This window comes from Fulmarus glacialis, unplaced genomic scaffold, assembly GCF_000690835.1.
Source record: "Fulmarus glacialis isolate BGI_N327 unplaced genomic scaffold, ASM69083v1 scaffold10641, whole genome shotgun sequence".
NCBI lineage: Eukaryota > Metazoa > Chordata > Aves > Procellariiformes > Procellariidae > Fulmarus > Fulmarus glacialis.
The window spans coordinates 67,125-89,443 of NW_009193420.1; the positions used below are offsets into that span (position 1 = coordinate 67,125).

The window sequence follows — 22,319 nt, forward strand, 5'->3', positions numbered from 1 at the left end:
CTTAAAATGCACGCTAAAAATAGAGCCCGCACTGATGCTATATATAGCGAGAGGGTGCACGCTTTCGGAAGGGCCGCTGTCCCCTCCAGCAGCAGGGGCGAGGCAGATGGGCATGCCCTCAGGATGGTCCCACGTATCAGCACCCAGCACAAGCATGCCTCGGGAAAGCTGCATTTTCTTACGGAAAGGCGAAAGCAGGCTGCAGGGGCCCATTTGCACGCCCGCTGGGTAGTGGTCCCTGCTCCAGAGCGCCCGAGCCGGAGGCAGGAGCCTGGCCCTCCCTGGGAGCTGCGCTGCTGGCCGGTCCCACGGATGTATGCTTCCTTCCCTATGCCCAGGTTTTTCTCCCTGTGTAAGTGGGATAATGGGCATCGTGTTCTTCATAAAGCACTTACGGACATGTTGCTTCATCCAGGCACTCAGGAGAGCCAGGCATAGCTGTAGGAAGTAATATTTAATAAGGGCCACTGAAAATTTGTCGGCTAGCGAAAACACAAAATCTCTTGCTCAGCTTGTCAAGCCAAGCATCTGTCAAAACCCTTGACTAACCGTCTCCCAAGTAAACCGCAAAACACCCGTCTACTGGCTGGACCTCTTAGACGACAGGGCAGATCCAGAGCCAACGCGACAGAGACACCAGGCTCCACACCGGTGAGCCCAAAGGAGTGGTTTTGCACTTTCCACGGCTCGTGCTGGGCTTCCTCTCGCCCAGAGCAAAGCCGAGGGGATGCACAGCATGAGGAGGACAGGATGCCATGCAGTCCCCGTGGATGCTGCGCAGGACGACATGGCACCTTCCCCCCTTGACTCGCGGGGCAGCGAGGCAAGGCGGGGGGCGTCCCACCTCTGGCACCCGGGAGGAGCCACTGAAAGCCGAGCTTCTAATTAAGACCACGGCTTCGGTTAATTGAGTCCAATTCACCTGTGACATGAAGAGCCCCAATCCCATCAACAATAATGGAACTGCATCGGCTTACACCAGTAATGACTTCAAATCAGCAGCATAATAAAGCTAATTCAATACTTCTCCAGGTCCAGCTGATGAGGCTGCCAGGGGAGAGCAGGAGACAGCCTTCCCCCCACCGCACCGACACCTCCTCTGGAAGAGAGGGTGACATGAACTGACAGAGGGTTAGAAAGGCAGGGAATGTAAAAAATAAAGTAAGTTTCCAATAACGAGACTAAGGCTTATTTTTAAAATTCAATCACACTTGCGGGCAACCCTGTGCAACCGCTAACGATGAAGCAGTGCTCCCGGCAACTACCCACCAGCACGAGGAAAAGCAAAACCCTGCAAGGCAGCCACAGGTTTCCAACCCGCTGCATGCTGCTGAGCCATCCCACTGAGCCAGACCCACCGATTTGGGGCACCGGAGGCAGGCATCACGTCACGTGCATGCCGGGTAGCGCCCGCCGGGGGGCGGGACGACCGTGCGCTGGCGGCCCCGGGGAGGAAAGCAGAGCGACATGAAAGTTGCCCGACGTAGGCAGACATGCAAATCAGCAGCTGCGCGCCCGCACCGGCAACCTCCTCATTGCCGCGACGGCAACCTCCTCATTGCCATGACGCCACGGCAACCTCCTCATTACCACGATGGCAACCTCCTCATTACCACGACGGCCGCTGCTCTCTCGGGGAGGGGCCGGGGGCGAGGAGCCAGGAGGAGGAAGGAGCGAAACCCTCCGGCTGGAGCAGGGGATGTGCCACCGGGGCCGGGGCTGCCCCAGGACTGCCCGAGAGCCCCGAGGGGTGGGAATGGCAGAGCTTGGCCCCCCGCCGCCCCACACAGGCCACTGCCTTGCGCACACAAATCTGTCTCTGCCTCCAGCCAAAAAAACCTAAGCCGCCACTCTTCTAAAGAGGCACGCATTATTTTAGAGTAGTCAAGTTATGACTGGTCTGATTTCCATAATACACGCTCTGCAAACATCTGCCTGTTATTTAAGGCTCGGCTCCACCGGGACAGAAGTTGAACAGGGCAGACCTTTGAGCTGGCGCGTCCGCAGAGGGCTCCTGGCTGCCAGAGCCACCTCAGGGCAGAAACGTGCCTGCCGGGAGGTCAGGGTGGTCACTCCTCGCTTCCGCGGCCGCAACCCACTTCACGTTTCTGCAGTTTTCCCCGCGTGCTGCGATGCTCCCACTCCTCACGGGAGGGCTCTGCCCCGCTCTCTGCCAGAAGTACCTGCTCATGCCAGCGAGGAGCCCCCAGAGCCTGTGCCACCGGCAGAGGACTCAGCCGGGGTTATCTTTCCCAGAGGGACATGGGCTATGTATCACAGGCGTCTAACAAATCATTTGGCACCTTCAAGTTGTCTGCCTTTTTTGCAAGCCGACTGTCGAAACCTGAGCGTCCCAATTAGATGAAGTTAAATGCTGCCCTGAACGACGAGCATTGCTGGCAAGAAAGTTATCCCGGCGTTATTGGACTGCACCCTCCCTACTAAAAGACCGCAAATTGGTGTTTACTTTCGAAGCTAAGTAGGCCAGCTTTGAGAAATCGCGCCCGCCCAGCGATCCCGCAAGCTCCGGCTTCCCGGGGGCTCCCCGGAGGCCACAGGACGGAGCACCGGCTCCTCGCCACGCACCTCTGCACCATGCCCTTGCTCTGCATTTAGCCCCTGCTCCATCCCAGACTGACGCAGCGTTTGGCTGCTGGTTTTATTCCCTGCACGCTGTACTGGGAGAGCTGAAATAACCGAGTCTCTGTGCTGCAGTGAGTTGACACAGGCTAAATCAATTAGCTGCTATTGCTGGGATGCTCAGCCAGGCCAGATCAAAAAAGACAAAGAAAGAAAAGCCCCATGCCGAGAGGAACCGGGCCCAGTCAACACATTTATCTCCAATACTTTAATCATCATATTTGAAATGGGAAAGGGAGATGGCTGATGCTTCCCAAAGTGACTAGGTGCAGGCTTGCTTTCCTAGGGCAGGAGGGGCAGAGAGGAGGGGCAGAGAGGCAGCTCCCATTCACCTCTGCTCCCTCCTTTGTTTCCATTCAATACACACTTCAAACAAACACAAAAAAGCAAAATACTCTGTAAGTTCAGTTAAGGCACTTTCCATTTCAGATTGGGTTGTTTAAGCCCTGTAAGTCTCCTAGTTCATCCTGATTCAAACTAGCACATTTTGGAGCTTGTGCTTAGTATCATCCAGGAAGGACACAGAGAAGATCACAACGCACCACATGCCTCGCATGCCCCCCTTCTCTGGGCAGGATTTATTATTTTGCAGTAATCTTTGCTCTGCATCAGCTGTCCCAAGGACTACTGGTCTTCTTCCCACTGACTTTTGCAAAACCACACCAGTCAGTAAGCAGCACGTCCCATACGCACCATTTTGAGTACCAACCCCTGGACCCATTTTTGCCTCCACAAAACATAAAATATTTCTTTTGAAAGACTGACAATTACGGCTGACAAGACTTCACCTACAGCTGGGACTGGAGGAAACCAAAACTGGTAAAGGATGAAAGTGGCTCCGCACCACCCAGCCGTAGCTGGGCAGCCTCCAGCTTCAGCTCAGCCCCTCGTGCAGCCGCTCCTGATGAGAGGTATCATGCCATGCTGCTCTTCACTTCAAAGAAGGCAACTGCAAGGAGAACTATTAAAGCAATTAAAAAAAATTATCTTTAAGATGCAATCTATCCAGACATGAATGGGAATAATTATCAAGCTGCAGATTTTTATGTTTTTTCTAAGGCAATAACTGGCTGAACGTTTCTTCTGAGTAGAGTTACCTACAATAACTTCTACCTTATTGAAATGAGAGACTGGAGACACCATTTTTTCACGTTGTGGGCAACATCTTCCATACCATATCTCGTAGTAATATCTATGCTCACTAACCCTTTTCTCGTTCAGTTTGTAATCCTATAAACACCTCTGTAGCAGCTCATGCAATCGTTTACATAGAAAAGCTTGTTTTATGTTTTTCTCAAAGCAGCGAAGGCAGCAGTTCAGCAGCCCGAAGTGAGAAGAGCCAGTCCCAGGTTACAGGCAGATGCCTGAAATCGCCTCCTGAAATTCTCAGTGAAGAGCAAGACCTAACATCAATACCCATGCCTCAGCTTATTTGCATCTGCATATCTCGAATCCTTTATTCTTCCTCTTCTGCTCTGTTGTCCCATCTATGAAATGGATATTACGTCGCACTGCCGTCGTGCGGCAACTAGACTTTCCCAAATCCGTTGAATGTTAGTGCATTCCAGGTATTTTTGCACACAACGTACCATCCATGTCTATTAATCACTTTTGGTTGGATAAATGTGTTTTCTGCTGTTGGAGCAGCTACTGCGTGAAGCATTACCTGCTCCTGTCTGCCTCTGACGTGCCCGTGGGCAGGTACCAGCACCAGCCCCCCTGAGCCAGGGATGCCAACAGCCGCCTTGAGCTCTTCCCATGGGACTCGAACATGCGCGCTGGCCCCTATTATAAATATCTTTAAAGATGTGACAGAAACAGAAGAACCTCAAAGCCAACAGACCTCTTTCCAAAGAAGGCTTTTTTGGTTTGCACCCTGAGATGTCGATCCTGAAGAGGGACACAGAGGGGTTTAGCTTGCGTATCGCAACTTTAGGGCGAGATGCTTTCTTCTTTGCAGGTTAAGGCTTAAGCCACGTACTTGATCCAATCAAGACACTTAACTGGCATTAAAAATCTCATGAATCAGCTATGAAAAAGGGTTAAAAAATTCCATTAGGGTTTTTTTTTTTCATCCTATTTAAAAAATTCCTTTGCAATTTAAATTTATTGGGAGGCAGAGGGAGGGGGGGAAATACCACCAGAAGGAAACAGTTTTACTTTTTTTGAGATCACGCATCTTTCACCAAATACTTAAAAAGAAATCTCAGTTCATATTTGTAATAACAAGGGATTATCAGAGTCCTTAATTTACTGTTGAAGTCTCAGTGAAGTTTCGTACCTTGAGCGAGGTGCAGCCTAATCCCTGTGTGTGATTACATTTAGGAGCGAGAGGGAGGTGTGCGGAGGGTGGGGAGAAGCAACTTTTACTGAAGACAACGCTTCAGGCAGCCCTGGAGCAGAGTGGATCCAGTTTGAAAAGAACTGGCAACCCTAAAACTTTTTGATAAGATAAAAATTCATTGATGTTGGCTCACACTAGGCCCACTTCAGCTCTGCACTTGTCCTCTGTGTTTCCTTGGCATATCTGCTCCTTTCCTCTATCTGCTTTAGCATAACTTTATTTTTCTCTTTTATCTTTAGCTAACTGCACCCAGGGACTGGAGGGATTGATTTTTTGTTTTGACTTATTGTTTGAAGATCTGTAACTCAAAGCAGCTTCTTGCGCCTCTGATGTCTAAGCCTGAGCAGTATAAAAGGTAAAGCTCGTCCTGTGTACCAAAGTGAGCGGGGATACCATTTTATAATCAGTCATCTGTGTTTTATTTTGCCTTTTTGGGAGGAAAACTATTTTAAGACTTTATAGGCAATAATACTTTAAAATAAATATTCTCATGGCAGATACGACACATGCCAGTTCTCTTTTTAAAGACAGTCAGCTATTGCTCACCACTCAGGGGAAGGGAAAAAAAGTTCCTAATTAAAGGAGGCCATTATACATCAGAAGATATTTTGAGCATCACGTCACACTACCAACAGCCTACTGCAGCCAAAATGTTACCATGCAAATCTAAAACCGCTCTCGCTCAAAGATGCGCTACCACGAGGCTAGCCTAAATCCCCGCTGGGAGGGGAAGGCAGGAGACGCAAGACGTGCTCGTCAATGCCGCTCGTAAACAGCAATCCCTCATTGCCATGTTAATACCACCCTGTCCTGAGATATGGAGGGACGGAGAAGGATTTTTGTTTGCTTCCTCGGCCTTCTGAGGGCCGAACTCAGGAGATTTCTCCTTTTCCCAGGCAATTCTTCCCTCCCCCCCAAAAAATGCTGCTAGGCTGTTTTAAACAAGCAGTTCTTCAGGATGCGGCACCCAGGTTTCTCACTGCACATACGCATTTCTGTAGCACAGAAAGCTGATAGCCACGGCACACACCGACTTTGTTTACGATCGCCCATCTCCGCTATTCCCTGAAGTTGCCCAGCTTGCTGAAATATGGTTACATATGCAAACATTATCTCCCAATTGTAACCTCATTTTCTGCTCTGCTGGACAGCGTGACCAGCATTTGTCATCTCGCTGCCCCCGCCCGCCACATCATTCATGTGTCTATAATTGTCATCAAGATGTGGCATGTCAGCAGGACTCCCGCGTCCGCTGCTCCCCATCTCCACGCAGTCACTCAGGTAACAAACCCATAATCTCACCCTGTTTTCATGATGGTTGAATTACACATAATTGTTTCTGCACAGTGATTGATTTCTGCCTGAATAGAGACCTCTGCCTTTTTTCAATGCGAGCGAGTGGCAGCCAAGTCTCTCCATCTAGGAGGAGGCAGCAGCCTTTGAAGAGATCAAAGCCAAGGCCGCGAGCAGTTGTGCGCCCTGGGAATATGGAAAGCCTTTATGCTCTCAACCCCATTTCCAACATCATGTTGGATTGCAGCTGCATTACATTCTGCCAGCATTCTTAATGCTTTTAGTATTGACTCTGACATCACCGATAGCTGTTTTAAAGTAACAAAAGCTGAAGGATGACTTATTTTCACAACTCCGTAATTGGAACATGCAAAGTTAGGGGACGGGAGCATTTGTTTTTAATCTGAGATACAAAAGAAAGCACAGAAAATTATATAAGTTCCCCAAAATTAAAAACACGTTTTTCATATGGAAAGAACAGAGGGGGCATTTTTATAGCCTAGACCACACAAAATGAACTGATTATGCACATGCTTTTTCAAGCCTAAAGGCTGAAGTAAAAATACCATTGGGCAAGCAAGTCAAATTGGGAAAAAATATTGTGACTCACGGTACGCTTAGTGACTTTTAGCACCTGATGCAAGGCAAAATAATGCAGATGCCCAGGCTGTCGCCTCCCCTCTGCAGCTCCTTGTAGTAAACTGACAGCAGTTCACTTACCCTAAACCAGACGCACGGCACATGGCAAACGAACACTAAATCCCCATTAGTTATCTAAAAAGAGAAAAAATGATCTAAAAGCGTAAAATACCACAAAGCTTCCTCTAAGATTCCCTCTCCTCCGGTCATACAGAAGACAACTCTTAGGCTGCCTTAAAACTACTCTCGCCACAAAATTGTTTTCAGGGGCATCAAACGCTCCCACGCTCCTCCTCTCTCCTCATCTGGCTTCGCTGGTGAAAACAAAAGTAAATCTCTATCGAGAAAGACTGTCCTGAACTTTGATTAAACGTACATCTACACTGTCCTGAAAAAATATTTCCAGGGAACTTTTACAACTTACCAATGGAAAGGAGGGGGGATAAGGAGGATGTAAAAGGCGAGAGCCTGGGAGGGTGCAGCAGCTGAACAATTCTGTGTTCGTACGCTGACCAGTCTGAGCACCACTGCTACTTCGACAAATATTTTTATTCATTCTAAAACCACCGAATAGGAGCTTTTAATAGCAGTAATTTTGAAATATGGTAGCTGCCACTACAGCGTGCAGAGTGGTGAGGAAGGAAGAATGTGCAAATAAAGCATAAGCTGTAAAGAATTAAACATTATAAGCTGTAAAGAATTAAACATTATGAGCACCCATGTATTAGCAATAAAAATAATTTCCTCTTAGCTGTATCATTTTTCTTCTGCTGTTCTAACACTCCTTTTTACCCTGTAGTCATTAAAACCCCGACTCAAAGACAACAGCAAAGGGATCTGCCCTCCCTCCCTGTGGACACAGAGCTTATGTCCCTGTCATTTCAAGGCTGGGAAACTGTCTCGTTTTTACTTTGACTGTTTCTTAACACACACTAACCATACTGAGGCTGAAACTAGAGCCAAACGTATCAAGCTCTTTACCAAGATGTAAAAGCTTATATTTTTCTAGTAGTATTAAGACAGAAGTCTTTTCTGTGTTAATCCAAGGTTTTGGGGTTCCCCCTGCCCCACTCTCCTGCCATCCCAGCAAATTTACTGCTTCCTCTGCACAGCCTGCTTTCTTAAATCAGGACTAATTCTTTGTGGCTCTGGTGTCCACTCTGATAACCGGAGGGATGCTCATAAAGCAACACTGAGGAAAGAGCGGCAAGATACAGAGAGCTGGAGCAGTCACTGTAAATAGAGCTATCTGCTGCCATGTTGGCAGGGCAGCTAATTCAACTTCTGCCTATCCCCAAGTATCTGGAAATGAATGCCAGCCTCCAGAAACCAAGCAAGCAACGTGTGTAGCATTACAAAGGTCTCCAAAACACTCGCCGCTATGAAGAAACAGCAGCAGAGAAGTCACTTTTATACGATGCCGCAACCCTGCCTTTCAGCGTCAAACCATTACTGTGATGAAAAAGTATGTTTTACTGTAATTACCGCTCATTTTCCCTTCCAGGGACTTTTTTGTTCATTTGCAGAGGATTCACTTGCTACTTGATACTTTCGCTTGAAAGCTTGCTACTTTTTTGCGCTATTCACTGAAATTTAAGAAACGCCATTTAGCCCAAAAGAGGCACGCGAAGGCTGTTGGCCAGCTTTTCATCCTGGGCAACCCACCACACAACCCGCCCAGGCAGCTCTCCGTGCCCAAGCAGAGGCACAGCTTCTCCTCACGCAGCTTGTTTCAGTGACCACGGCAGGGAGGGCCGGGGAAGCTGGCAACAAACCTCACCAGTTCCTTAAATCTTGATCCCTGCAAAGTGACGACCTGCATGACTGCAACAAACGGAGTTCTAGGTTTCGCTGTGGTGCTGGGGGATGTGCAGCCATCAGCTGTGGCCACCATGTACAGGCTGCAGCTACAGAGCTGTGAAGGAAAAAGAAAATGACACCGATGACCTGGGTAACCCGGGGAGGCGATGCCACCGGGGCACGTTGCTCAAGAGACACAGATACGAAGCTGAGAGCTGTGCTCCAGCGAGAACAGCCTGGGTGCACATTAAAGTAGCAGGTATTTCAGGATGACCAGAAGTTTAAACCAGCTTTAAACCAGCCAGCACCTCCTTTGCAAACCACTCTTCCCACCGGAGGCTGCCGAGGTGCAGGGCACGGACATTGCTGAGGCCACGGCAGGTGCCCATCATGGCTGGAAGAGGAAGATGGATGCCATCACTGCCGAGACGCCATCCCAAATAGCTGCTTTAAGAAGCAGCAAAGCAAGGACCTCCCAGCCCCATGTTAAACGACAAAAGCCCCACCATGCCAGTGCCCAGGGAGATGGCTGAGCAACCCTGGTCGGCTGTCCCTGGCCCATCATGTGCAAGAGCCACGAATCGATGGCAGCTTCCTGGGAGAGGGAGCACGCTGTGCTAGTTATCTAACTGCGTTCGGGCTGAATTTCTGAGAGAGGGACAGAGACAAAAGCAGGGGGTGCAAATAATGATGCTGAGGGCAAACAGCCTGCCCGCTCTGCGGGGGCACAGCAAACAGGAAAAAGAGTGGGAAGATAACGGGTGCTGCTGCGATGGCAGGGAGGGAAAATGGGAAAAAATAAAGTCTGCTTTCCGACAAAAAGTTTTTAAGCTAGTTTTTTTAAGTCCCTCCTTGCTTTTACTTAGAAACTTCAGTGGGATTGTTTGGTCCTTAATTGAAAGGCTGGGTATGAAGTACAGCCGCAGCCAGCGCTGCCACCAACTTTCTTCTTATCTGCACTGATTTTAATCCTCTTATTCCCCCCTCCACGTACATCCCAGTTTTTACTTCCTCAGACTTCTGGTTTGTTTTCTTGAAAAAAACCCAAAACAACCCAAGAAATGTATCTTTATAAGCAAGCTGTCTTTCAGGTGGGTTCCTGAAGCGAACTCGGGAAACGTGGATTTTGTTCCTGCCTCTGCCATCACTTCCCCTAAGCCTCTGAAAAAATTTTGCTTTTTCGGCTCCCCGTTTGCAGAATTCTCCTCCCAGACCGTGGCTCTGCTTTTGAGAGCAGGGTGGGGGGAGGCAGGGGACGTGACCCCCCTCTCCATGCCAGCGTGGGTGCCAGGGATACCTCCCGGGAATTCGCCGGCAGCCACGGATGCGCTGCGATTTCCACGGGTCACGTCCTCACGCTAGACTCTACGTTGGGTAATTATACACAGAATTTACCTATTTCATGCTTAATTGCACAAGCACAAACTTTTGCTCCACCCCCGAAACAGCTATAACCTACCAGCAGCGCTTGCGTTACTACAGGCAGCTCTCCCAGTCCTGGCTTAACGCCCTCGGCTCAGATCTCGGCCACTGTCTTAACCAGCCATCCCCTCCTGGGAGAACCCACCGAGCCCAGCAGAGGAGGGGAGATGCAGGTAACGCATGAAAGGCCAATGTCAGACCACGGCTGACTTGTGAGCTACAGGCTCCTGGGCTGTGAAACTCTGCCTCCAGAAGAGAAATGCAAGACCCACACGCAGGCTCTTCTGCTGACTGGACCTGAAAAAACGCTTTGTCCAGTAGACGCTGGCCAGAAAGATTCATTTAATGGAGGAGGGCATTTTTTGTGCAGTGAGCACAACTGTTTAGCTAACTGAATGTATTTACTTGCAGTGCTGGAGCCAGAGCTGGAAGACAAGCTCCCAAAACCTCCTCTGAAATCTCCTTCTCCCAAAAAGTCTGCCTGTGCCCCAAACACAGGGGTTTCTGAACCAGCTTTGATTAAACCGCATTTGCCGATCAAGTATTTGTTGTTCTACTCCATTAGCCTGTAATATTCTCATTTACACACACATGTCTGGAAAAAAACAAAAGGAAGAATTTAAAGTTTCAAAGAAAGAGGGAAAGCTTTCTATACAAGTTGTTTGGGGAGGGCCTTGAATTAAAAAAGTTTCAAGCAAAACAGCATTTTGACCAGCTCTCCTAGAGTCTCTTAATATTTCCTTATTACAAAGTATGAAGTCATCTTTTACAGGTCATTCCGATAAGAAGCTTAGTAGTTGCCAGTTTAAAAAAAACGTGTTTGCAATAGTGCTGTCAAACTGTCTGGGGAGTTGCCTAATAAATTAGCATTTTTTTGCGGTTCTCCTATTCCGTTTCCTTCTGAAGATTTACATCCAGAACAGAATCTCTGCACTATTATCTTAGAAATATCCTCAAAATAACTAAGAGAGGGGAAAAAAGTCACAACAAAACCATAAAAATTCACATGCTTAAGAGCTAAGCTTTTTAAAAATTATTTCTTTTTTCCCTTTAAATCCAGCACAGCTTCCCTTTCTCCTTGTACCAGGGGTATTTAAGACATGAAATAATGTGTGAGAGAGAGGGGTTTTGAGTAACAAATTTTCAAATCCAACATGCTCACTTCCAACTTATTTTTTAAGCTGAATTTCAGTTGTGTGCAGGAGGAAATCGGGCAGTGAAGAACAGACACAAATACAACCCAGCATGCTAGTGTCGGAGGGCAGGAAAGAAAAAGAGTTAGGGGCATTCTTCAGGCTAAATTATTTTAATTGCTTACGTTTTTCTAAATGTATTTTGGTATGTTCGATATATGGCTTATTTCCTCAATATCCTCAAAAGCTCTCCCAGCGCCAGCTCGGTAAGCTCACTTCTCCTTTCAGCGTCGATCCCCAGCAGCCTGGAGGGGACTCGGGCTCGCCGCAGCCTGCCCCACCGCCCCGGGCTCCCACACCTCACTGTCACCCACCTGCTCGCTCCCGCCCCGCTCCCAAAAGCTCCTCGAGAGGCTGAACCTGCGCGTGCATTCACACTTGAGAGAGGAGGACCTGTTCGTGAACCATTTTTACTCTTTGCAGGGGCTAATCCACGTGCAGACGTTGAGGGGAGGAATCAGAGTCTCCCCCAACTCGGAGGGCTCCCTGCACTGTGTCAAGCCCGGCTATTCTCCTGCTTCACCTCAACTTTTCTGTAACAAGTGTTTCTTCGGTTTAAGAAACAGAAATGCCGCCAACCAGGCTGCAAGGAGTGCCACACGATGAAACAAGCTGCCACAAACTCTAAATTGAGGAGAGGGCATGGATGTGAGAAGGAAGCCACTTCGTAAAAATTAATTTAGAAAGCCGCATGGCGGGAAGACGCGCTGCCGTTCTGCGGCACGGCTGCGTGGGATGTAACACGGGTCGGTGGCGGGAACCTTGCTCACCATGGGGGTACACGGGAGTTATACGAAACTGCAATGAAGGCAGTACAGGACTGGGGGTGGGAGGAGAGGGCGCAACCAAAAACACAATTACCGCTTGTAACTGCAGCTTCCTAAACCTGGTACAGTCACAGTCAAACTTCAGAAACTAGAGACCCTAAACAAATCGCTGGATTGCGGCATTTTAACAAAGTAAACACATTTGCATCGCTGGACACAGTTTATCTGCATTTTAGCACATCGGCAGGGAAAAGGTCTTCTCCCCAAGCGCAGTCTGCATTTGACAAGCGTTGACACCTTTAATCGTCACCTCCATATTGTACTTTTTTTATGCTAGACAAAGCTTGCCAATGCAAGATTTGGGAGGGATGAAGAAAGATCGAGGCAAGAAGATATGCCAAAGATATGGAGAGACAACAGACGGTCACGAAGATGAAACTCTGAGGCAGTTCTGAAATACAGAAAGAGGCAGAAAATTGAAGAAATAGAGCCTTATAGCATAGCTAAGTGACCGGTTACTGAGAAAGAGCGTTGGTTCTGAGCAGCCGGTGTCACTAGGACCCCAATCCAGAAATACAGGGCCTACAGGGACAGCTTTTTAGAGCTCATCACTCTCCACCTCTGAGCCAACAAAACTGCCCAACAAAAGCCCCATGTTCTATTTCCCTGTTTTTTGGATGTACATGACAAATCAGACCATTTCCAGACTGGTTTTCTTTGGGTAACGCCTGCATCCCCATCCAGACCTCCATTCAAGTCAACTAAGGGGGAAGCTGAGTTGCCAACAGTATCAACGCAATTTCAGCATCACGGAATCTCAATTCTGCGGAATCTCACTCCCCGTGCCGACACCGCGGGGTCTGTGGCAGCTCCCGCGAGTCACGGTTGCAGGCTTCTTAGAGCAGGGCCGTCGAGTATGTGCAGTGCCTGGCACTGCGCTGGATGTGCAGCAGCAGCAGCCTGCCTCAGTCTACTTTAAAGCTTCCCTACTCAGAAAGCAAGGAAGTAAAAAAAAAGGTCTAGCAAACAAATTTCTTCTGTTCTTTGCCGAAGCAGCATTACTAGAGCTCCCTTGCACCACGAGCACACACACGCGCACCCCTACTCATTCGAAGGGCCAGCATTTTCAGAAGGTACTTCATGGCAACCACATGCACGAAATCCCAGATTCCCAGGGGACTTCTCCCCTGTGCAGACCTGCCCGCTGACTTGTGCGCTGCTGTTTGAAGTACAGGGCTAGAAAACTGAAAGTGCTTGGATAGACAGATGCTTTGGGGAATTAACTGCTCTCTGACTTGCCTAATAACTCCTAACCAAAGCAATTCTCTGGTTTATGTGTTACAGCAGGTGACAACAGTACGCTTACTTTTTAAGTTAAACTGCCCATTTTATAAATATTCAATCAAAGCCTTTAACTTAACACTTGTAATTTGTGCTGACTAAGCTCATTCTATTGATTTTATGCCTCAACTTCACCTATACCCACAGCCACTTAAAGAAAATAAACAAACGTCGAGTCGACTTTTCAGGTCCATGAAAATGCTCTTCGACCTGAGGGATTTGGTATCTTTGAACATCACAGGTGCAAATATTCTAGGTCCTTCATCTCAGCCTGAAGCATCAGCGAGCAACACCACCGCCAGAAGCCAGGGGAAGGCATGCCACTTCTTCTCAGGCAGTTCAGACCACTCTTCTTCCCCTTCAGGAGAACAGGCAATCCCTGGGTGATTAGCACAGTTGGCACACACGTTAACTCCCTACTGCACTTTTAGCTCAATCCCAAAGATTCAATGAATACATTTTTATTTAAGTGCTCAATCACTTTCTTGCTGAGAGGACAGATTCCTTTGAAGTGGGAAACCCAAACTAAATAAACATATCCACAAGATCCAAGTCTCAAAATAGAAGCCTTTGGGTTGCTAGATTAACTTATTCTGAATGCAATTTTCTTAAGTGAATCTAATGCTTACGAAGGGTCAGAGCGACAGAGACACTAATCCCCAACTGCCCGGGCAGGAGCAGCACGACAAGCAGCTGCGCCGCCTTCCCCCCAGCGCCCTGCAAGAAGGGACCGAACCCGGTGGCCAGGCAAGAACAGTCTTCACGCCAAACATGCCTTATGGCCAAAAGCAGCTTAGCGATAACTGCCTGCTAGCCAGGACATGGGCACTTTGGGGTAAATGGGAGTCGTTTACGCACAACTGGAGCATCTCGGCACACGGCTCCCCTGCAGCAGTGGGGAGGACACAGGCCGAGGACAACCTGCCCCCACCGGGTCGAGGACCCAGGTCCCACGGACCCACAGACCGCCCGGCTCGCAGCAGCGTTTCCCTCGGACTGGCCGCAGGCTGGATCGGTGTCCGTCTGTGCGCGAGCTGCACGGGAGATCTCAGCGGGCCACACGACGCACAGACCTTGGGCTGGAAAATGTTCCATGTCCGTATTAAAGCAGACGCTTGCACGCGTGTCTTCTTCTGAGAGACACAGACAGTGTTTTACTACCAGCAAAAAAAGCACATGCCTCTAATGGGACTTCAGAAATATTACAGCAGCAGTAAAATGCTTTTGTGTGGGTTATTTCCTTCCCGTATCAGGAGGAGTTTTCCCTAACTATAAACAGAAGTTAAGTACTCAGGAGGAGCCAGGCCTGCGGTACCCAGGCTTTTCGATGCCTGCAGCCATGCAGCGCTGCAAGTATCTGGAAAAAGTCTTTTCCTCTTTTGATGCCTGAACCTGTGGAGCTTCAGGCTGTCTTGTTGAACCATATCCTCCCTGGCACTCGCAACCCGTAACAAGCTATTCTTATTAACATTTTTTCTGGACTGGAATTAAGTTGGAGAAGAAGTGGCACTGCACCAAAACAACGAGAATGACATTTTGCTTTTAAACCACCTTAAAGTGAAAGCGGCAGCTCCACCTTTTACAGTTTATATTGAATTAGCTCCTAGATATATAGGAAAAAGGAGATTTAGGACATAAGCATACACACATCTTGATATACAAAAGCTCCAGCTTTGATGATTTGTAATGGGTGGGGTTTTTGATTACACCTCCGCTGAAGCCACACACACGCAATTGCTGCCTCTGGACCGAGACATCAGGAGAACATTTTCTTTCCCCCTTGCCCATTCACAATTAGATAGATTTGCTAATTGCATCACCCTGACAAGGAGAAGGCAGCAAAAGCAGAAAGGCTGTTTTCTTCACCAGTATGTGCCCAAAGACCATGCTTGTGATGGGCATATGTACATAAGACTCTGCCTGGATCGTGCCATCTTATCACGAGCAACCAGATCAAGCTTTGGACAAAAGCCATCCTAGAGGCACCGCGTTAACTTCTTCTGCCCCCTTTTCCAAACGGAGAATTCATTTCACTAAGGGGAGGAAAGAAAGCACCACCCAAACTCGGCCCACGACCATTCATGGCTTGGATTTGTGTTTCAAAGAGCCCTGGCTTGTATTTTAGACTGATCAGCTGTGACGCTTGAGTCAGAGCAGCTGACAGACGCGTTTGCAGCAGTGAGGTCCCTCTATTAGCACTGAGCAGATTCCTCTTCTCCCCCGGTGCTGGCATTTGTCACAACTTACCGAGCCCCTCAGCAAATAGTGCCAAAATTCCTCCCTGTGCAAACCCGAATAAGCCCCAGCAAGTTCTGCTTCCATTGAGTCAGGAAGTTCTGTGCTCCTCCACACCTGATTTCGAAGCTATTTAAGGAGCTAGACGGCATCACTCGACTTCATTGAGAAGACATGTGCCACGCAGGGTGAAGCGGCAGAGCCTCAGTGCTGGGTGAGCAGCTCGGGTTTGTCGAGCCCCTCGGCTGCCCGTGCAACCCGTTTCCTCAGGCATGGGTCTGGGGCTGCAGGGGGAAGAAACAGACGTGCGACAGGACCACAGCTGCCTACGGCCCTCAGAGCGTCCTGCACCAACACCAACTCAGGAATCAGTGCAAAGCTTTCGGAGGGGTGATACAGGAGCAGGAGCTGAGCCCCAACATCTGTGCTACAAAGCCCGTTTCATATCGGGCCAAGGAGCTTTCAGCTGACCATGGCTCCCAGCAAGTGCCTACAAATGCACATTCAGCAGAAGCCGACTCTCAGGAAAAGACAATATTATGAAAAATCAGGTTCGTGTCCTTCTGCAGCTGGATATGCTAGCTCTAATGCTCCCATACATTCCCCTCGGGGTCCCAAAAATTCCCCACAAGCAAGTGAACCAGCCTGCTTTCACAGGGATGGCAAGATGCAGCTAGGGAAATAATCTGCTCTTACTGAGGCTTTGTAGCCACTCATTCTTGCTATTTCTATCCCCATATCCTCCTCCTGTCCATATTATCCGCACAATTTTTCCTGGGACGTTAGCTCTTCAAGACAGGAGCTATCTCCACACCCCTTGCCAGGCAGAAGCACACAAGGAATATCCAAAACTTGGGCAGGGTAGGGGGGTCCTGCGTATAAACGTTGTTCCTTGTGTTCAAACTCTCTTAGCAGAATTCCTCACCGTTTCCAGTTGGATATGCTGTGTGTTGCAAGTCTCTGTAAGGTGTTTATAGATTGTATCCTCCAACCTATTTAACACCTCCAGCTGCTACAAAGAGACAGTTTAGCCACGAAGAAATAAACCCAGACCCCAAGAACAGGTAAGAACAGACAAAAGGGAGGTTGCAGAAATCCTCTATCTTCCCACAGAAAGTTTAATTCATTGGGAGAGAGGGAGGAACAAAGACAAAATTATTTTCTGGATGAATTTAAGACTCAGAGAAATGATTCTTCTTCGGTCAGCTCCTTTGTCCCCACGTTCCCATCACACAGACGAGAAAGGTTTGCTACCCCAAAACTAGTCTTGTTAACGAAAAAGTAAGAAAAACCCCACACGTGTTACAAAACAAACAGCTGTCTCCATCTCCCATCTTCAGTACCCCCACGATGCTGAGAAACCACCAAAAGATATCTCGAGCACACAGGATGCACATTCACCAGGTGTTACTGCGGTTTTAGTACCATCACGTGCCACTTCTCCTGCAGCCACCCAAACCAACTGCTTTGCTTTCTCACTTACCCAGCTATCTGATAGGAATACATACTGCAGCGCGAGGATTGTACCGGAACTTGTAATTAACACTCTCCTGCTCCTACAAATCCAACTCGTAAAAGGCAAATCAGCTGCTAGTAAAATTAAAAACTAAAAAATTTTAAAAATTAAAAAAGAGAGGAGGACAAGAGGAGACTACTCTAACCATCGCAGATTTAGGAAAATTTGAAATCCTCCTCATACACCCTTTCCCCTCCAAAAGTTGCACTGAAATTACACTAGTTTTCTTCTTGTTAGGCTTATTAGACACGTTGTGTCTGACTACAGAATTGTATTTTTAATTTTACAGAGCAAGAATGTAAAGCATTTGCCTTTTTTTAAAAAAAAAGCATATTTTTTCCTACATATGTTGGTGAAAGTAACTTTTTTCCCATTCCAAGAAAGCTTCATTCTCTCCGCGCTGGCGTAGCGAGCCGAGGCCACCTCCGTCAGAGATGGTCCCCGTCCTGCGTCTGGCCGCCCTTCCCCGGGGTGCATCCCCCGGGCGGTTTGCAGGCAGAAGGATCCTTCCAAGGGTTTGTGCCGGGCGGAAAAAAGATTCAGCGCCCCAGGGCAGCTTTTTAATCCTGCCTAACACCTCCAGGCAACAGATGCATCTACAAGAAGCGGCTTTGTCATGCAAATGGCAGGGCGCAGGTACACACTGCAGGGCTGCTCCGCGCACAAATGGCCGGGGACTAACACCCCAGGGGAGACCTCCACCTCCAGAGCTTGCTGATCTCGGCTGCTCCTTGCCCCCAAACCCTAGCACGTCCCCCCCAAAAAGGGGAGCAAGAGCAAACCTGCGGGGCGGCGGTTGGGACCCCGCAAAGGTGAACAGCAGCAGCGTGCGGCGCTGGAGCTGCGGTTAGCCATGAGGCGAGCGAGCGTGTCATCTCCTGGGTGCCGCGTTTTGATCTCGCGCGCATTAAAACCCAGCTGTCAGCTAGGAGACTAACAAAGATTATAGTTCAATCAAACAAAAAAATTATTTAATAACTCAGGCGTGTAGCCTTGTGGTTAAACTGAAAGAACTCCAGGCTTATGTCAACATCGCGGCCCTGCAACAGCACTATTTTACCGCAATAGTGGTGTTGCTCTAACATGCAAGAGCAACGCTGCGCTAAATTAGCCCCTCAGATGTCCGGCAGTCAGCTTTACAATTAGAAAGCAGATGCGTTTCCCCCCCTCCTCCCCTCTAATGTACCCACGTAGGACGGTTCCTCAAGTACCTGAGCAGACAACCTCTGCAAGAAGCCGATATTCTGGGGGCATCGATGCCAGATCGGTACAGAGCGGCAGCCCCATGGCACGCATATGTGGAGAAAATCCTCAGTGAATAATTAATCTGGGTTTTGTTGTTCAAAGCCTTGCACCAGCACTAGGGACTTTCTTTGGAAGGTAACATGGGAAAGAGGGGGTAAAAAAAGGTCTGAAGTTTCCCAGTCCTCGAAGGGGCAGGTTTGAGTCTCGGTGCCCTCTCGAGAAGCTGCATCCTTTTCCCCACGATACATCTGAACTGAAGTTTTCTGCAGAGCAGCGTTTACAACAACAACAAATATCAACAGACCGTGGTCATCGTGCTTCACCCTAAATGGTTGTAGGCCTCTGAACTGTAATTTATGCACAAACAAGGTCCTTTTTAAAAACTGAATGCAATATATTGCACAAGTTTTTGCATCTTTAAAATGTAAACGGTGACATATAAAAAGGGCAGATCCATGTGTTTCCCAGTGCCAAACTGCCCTGTCATTCCGAATCCGAACATCCACCAATTTAACACGCTTTGCTGCTGTCAAATTAACCAATACAGATTAGGCCCCTTCTTTTTTGTTTTTGAAGTCAAAAGCCACAACCCTCAAGAAAAATCAAGAATGTCGGAGAGGAAAATAATGCCAGTTGTTTGACAGAGACCACCAAGTAAAAATCTAAGAGCCAGTAAGACGGAAAACTGCTTTATCACAGGGAAATAACAGCATCCAACTTCTCATATCACGGCACACACAACTGCAGCGGCATTTTTTCAGCACGATGCTTACAAGCAAATTTGTTTCCTGCTCCACTCCAGTTCTACTAATATAATTTCCACAGCTCATTTTAACATTGCCTCCCCATCACTCTATACGTATACCAAGAGGTTTATAAAAATAAATGGGAATTGACTATCCAAAATTAAAAGTACATTAAAATCCATCAAACGTGCATTTCCCAATGGAAACAGAGGCACCAACCTGGAAGAATCAGCGCCTACCACAACGTAAAGGAAAGCTGTAACCATTGCATCACGGTTGATATTAATTCCTAAACAACCATTTTGCAATTTGTGGCTGAAGGTACAGAGTATGTTTCAGAGCAATACTGCCAGATACATAAAGCCTCACACAGAAGAGCTGACGGCAGAAATAAATATCCATCAGCAAAGAGCAATGCCATATCTGAAGGCAAAAAAAAAAGAATCAAATCTTTTCATCTTGCAGACAAGCAACTTCAGCAGCTCTGCCCTCGATTTTCCTCAACAAACGAAGAGTTAAAGCCAGAAAATTCACATCTGTCCCAGTCACTACAAAGACGGCATTTACATCATTCCGCCATACATTATCCTACAGTCGTAAACCAGGGCTCCCCCCTCCCAAAGCTCCCAGCCCTGTTCAAAGGACGTCAGACACCGCAGACGTTAATCTCAGCTTTTCCACCGCAATCACGACCAACACCTCCAAGAGCTCTCAAACTCCACTGGACGGAGGCTCTGAACAGCAGAAGCGCAACCTCCACCGTAACTGAAGCTACCCAAAAAACCCCGGCGTGAACACGCGCTGCAGACCGAACAGGAGGAAACCCAGCTCGCCAAAACCGGTCTTTGGAAGAGATAACTCACTGTTCTGGGGATGGGTGGCGACAGAGATCCATTAGGCATGTACGGGTCGTTATTCATATTTGGCATCATGATATACCCAGAATAACCAGAGTATGATGGTCCCTTGCTGTATAAGCCACTGTCTGGATGCTTTCCTATGGAAGAGGAAACAATGATTACATTATTCCCCACATACGCATTTCTTGTAAGTTAGAGCACTTAAACAGGTACTGTGCATTCATAAAAATGTTCTGCATGCAAACGTTTCCTTACTCATGGAAATTACCTCTGACAGAAAGCGGTCCGCAGCAATTTGCAATAAAATTTTTTTACGAAGAGTTAATTCTTAAAGGAGGAAGTACTCTCAGTGAGGAGTTTATGCTTAAAATACGGAATAGCCTCAGAGTAACCAATTTATTTTGCTAGTCCCTGCTCAAATCATGGCAGAAACATCAGCAATGACATCACATTTCTCAAGTAGCAGTTTTCCCCCATTTTATACATCCCTCTAGGATTTGTGGATTCAGAAGTATTGCCAGTATGGGTTTCCAACATCATTGTTGGGAAAGGGAGGAACAGGGCAGTGATAACTAGATATAATCATTTCCTTCTCTCGCCGAGCCACTGTGTGCAGCGAACAATTCATTCTGGCCACGCTCACCAGGAACAATTACAGGACAGGGGCTGGCTTGGAAGGAGACCCTAACGATTTGAGGGGGGGGGGCTGTTGAACAGACACGGCACTACAGTCAAGCGGGAAGCCAAGTGAGGGAGGCTATTTTGTAGGAAAATAAAGAATTTGGGGGTGAACAGGTCGCCCACCTATATGACGTTGACAACGATACTACTCGAAGGTGAGGTTTTAAGAGGATGCAAGGCTGAAAAGAAAACTATGCAGAGCTGACCTCCTCCCCCTCACTGCCAAAACGCTACGAGCATGGACATTATTGCTTTTAGGCTGTTTAATGACCAATTTGGAGAAAGATCGCCAGAGTCCCAGAAAGCACCAGGACTGAACTGTGTCTGTCTTTATATGGAATTTATGATCTGGCTTAGTTCGTGACGATAAGCATTTCATTTTAAACATAACCTCCCATCCTTCACAGCACACGTTCTTTGTACGCGTGTCCAGCTTCCTAAGTGATATTCAACGAACTCTGTTATTTCCTCTGTCCTCCTCAATCAAAATTAACCAGCTGGTACATTAAAAAAAGCAAGAGGTCTGTTCATGCTTAGATTTGGAAGAGAAGATTTAAGTGACAGACTTTGGCTATGGGGAAAAAAGCAGAGAGTTTCTGAACACACACAACTCTGCTGCACTGTATGAGTGAAGAGATAGATGTGTTTAAGCTGATATCCTAAAAATAGTTGTTTCTTCAGCGAAGATCCATTTGGCCTACTTATCAGTTTCTAAACAACTGAAATACCATTTGGTCAGTCAAGATAAACGTGCTGCACATTCATCTCCTTTTTAAACGCGCTTTGAAAGCACCCTGGCATCCCCCTTCCCCAAAAGATACTAAATCTATGTTTCCCAAAAGAAACCATGCTCCAGTTTGAGGACCGTGTGGAGGCTCACAGTGGGACTAAGAGGGACAATACCGCAAGACAGGACCGTGCGCTTCTCACCTTCCTCAGGGTGCTCTCTGCCTTTATCATGGTAGGAATCCTGCGCTTGAGTCTGCCTGGAAACCTGACCGCAGGGAATCCACCATCAAAGAAGAAGAAAAAGAAGAAAAGTCATTGTATGGATGCTGATCTACCGATCATAGCGCTACAGCTTCTTGTAGAAAGAAAAAAGTTAGGGCAAGAGATAAGCATCTTTCTTTTCCCTCTTAAGTCGCCTGGAAGGCAACTGTACCAGAAACGTTTGTGTAAACGATCGTTTTATGCCAACATTAATAACTATGGGGCTTTGCGAAGCGCTTCTAGCAGAAGCGCCCTACATTTAACGAAAGGGGCTTATTTCTGGCAAATATTTGGAGCTTCGGTGGTCAAAACACTCTTGGTAAAAAGATACCAAAAATAATAATGAAAATCAGGTTGCCCTCATTAATATATCTTTAGCATAAAAAGAAAAAACAACCAAAAAAAAGGAAAGAAAAGAAAAAGGGGAGGGGAAAAAAAAAAAAGGCAAGTTCCCCGCTCGCCCTGAAGTTGTTTTAGCGTCGGGAATTTCTTCCCAAACAGTTTCATGCAAATCGCGTAAAGAGTTTACGGCTAACGCTCCGACCCCGCTGATTTTACCGAGGAGATTTCATGGCTGCTTGAGGTCTCATACCCCCGCGCCGTCGGG

The 22,319-nt window shown here is 47.7% G+C and overlaps 1 protein-coding gene across 1 annotated transcript in view; it reads right to left on the reverse strand.

Moving 5' to 3' along the window:
• LOC104083813 (lymphoid enhancer-binding factor 1-like) overlaps window positions 1-21,844 on the reverse strand; it is a 68,956-nt gene extending 47,112 nt beyond the window's left edge. The window contains 3 exon segments of the mRNA XM_009587447.1: window positions 20,045-20,178; window positions 21,653-21,793; window positions 21,796-21,844. Of these exon segments, the coding sequence (XP_009585742.1) occupies window positions 20,045-20,178; window positions 21,653-21,793; window positions 21,796-21,844 (324 nt within the window).
• Between the last annotated feature and the right edge of the window lie 475 nt (window positions 21,845-22,319).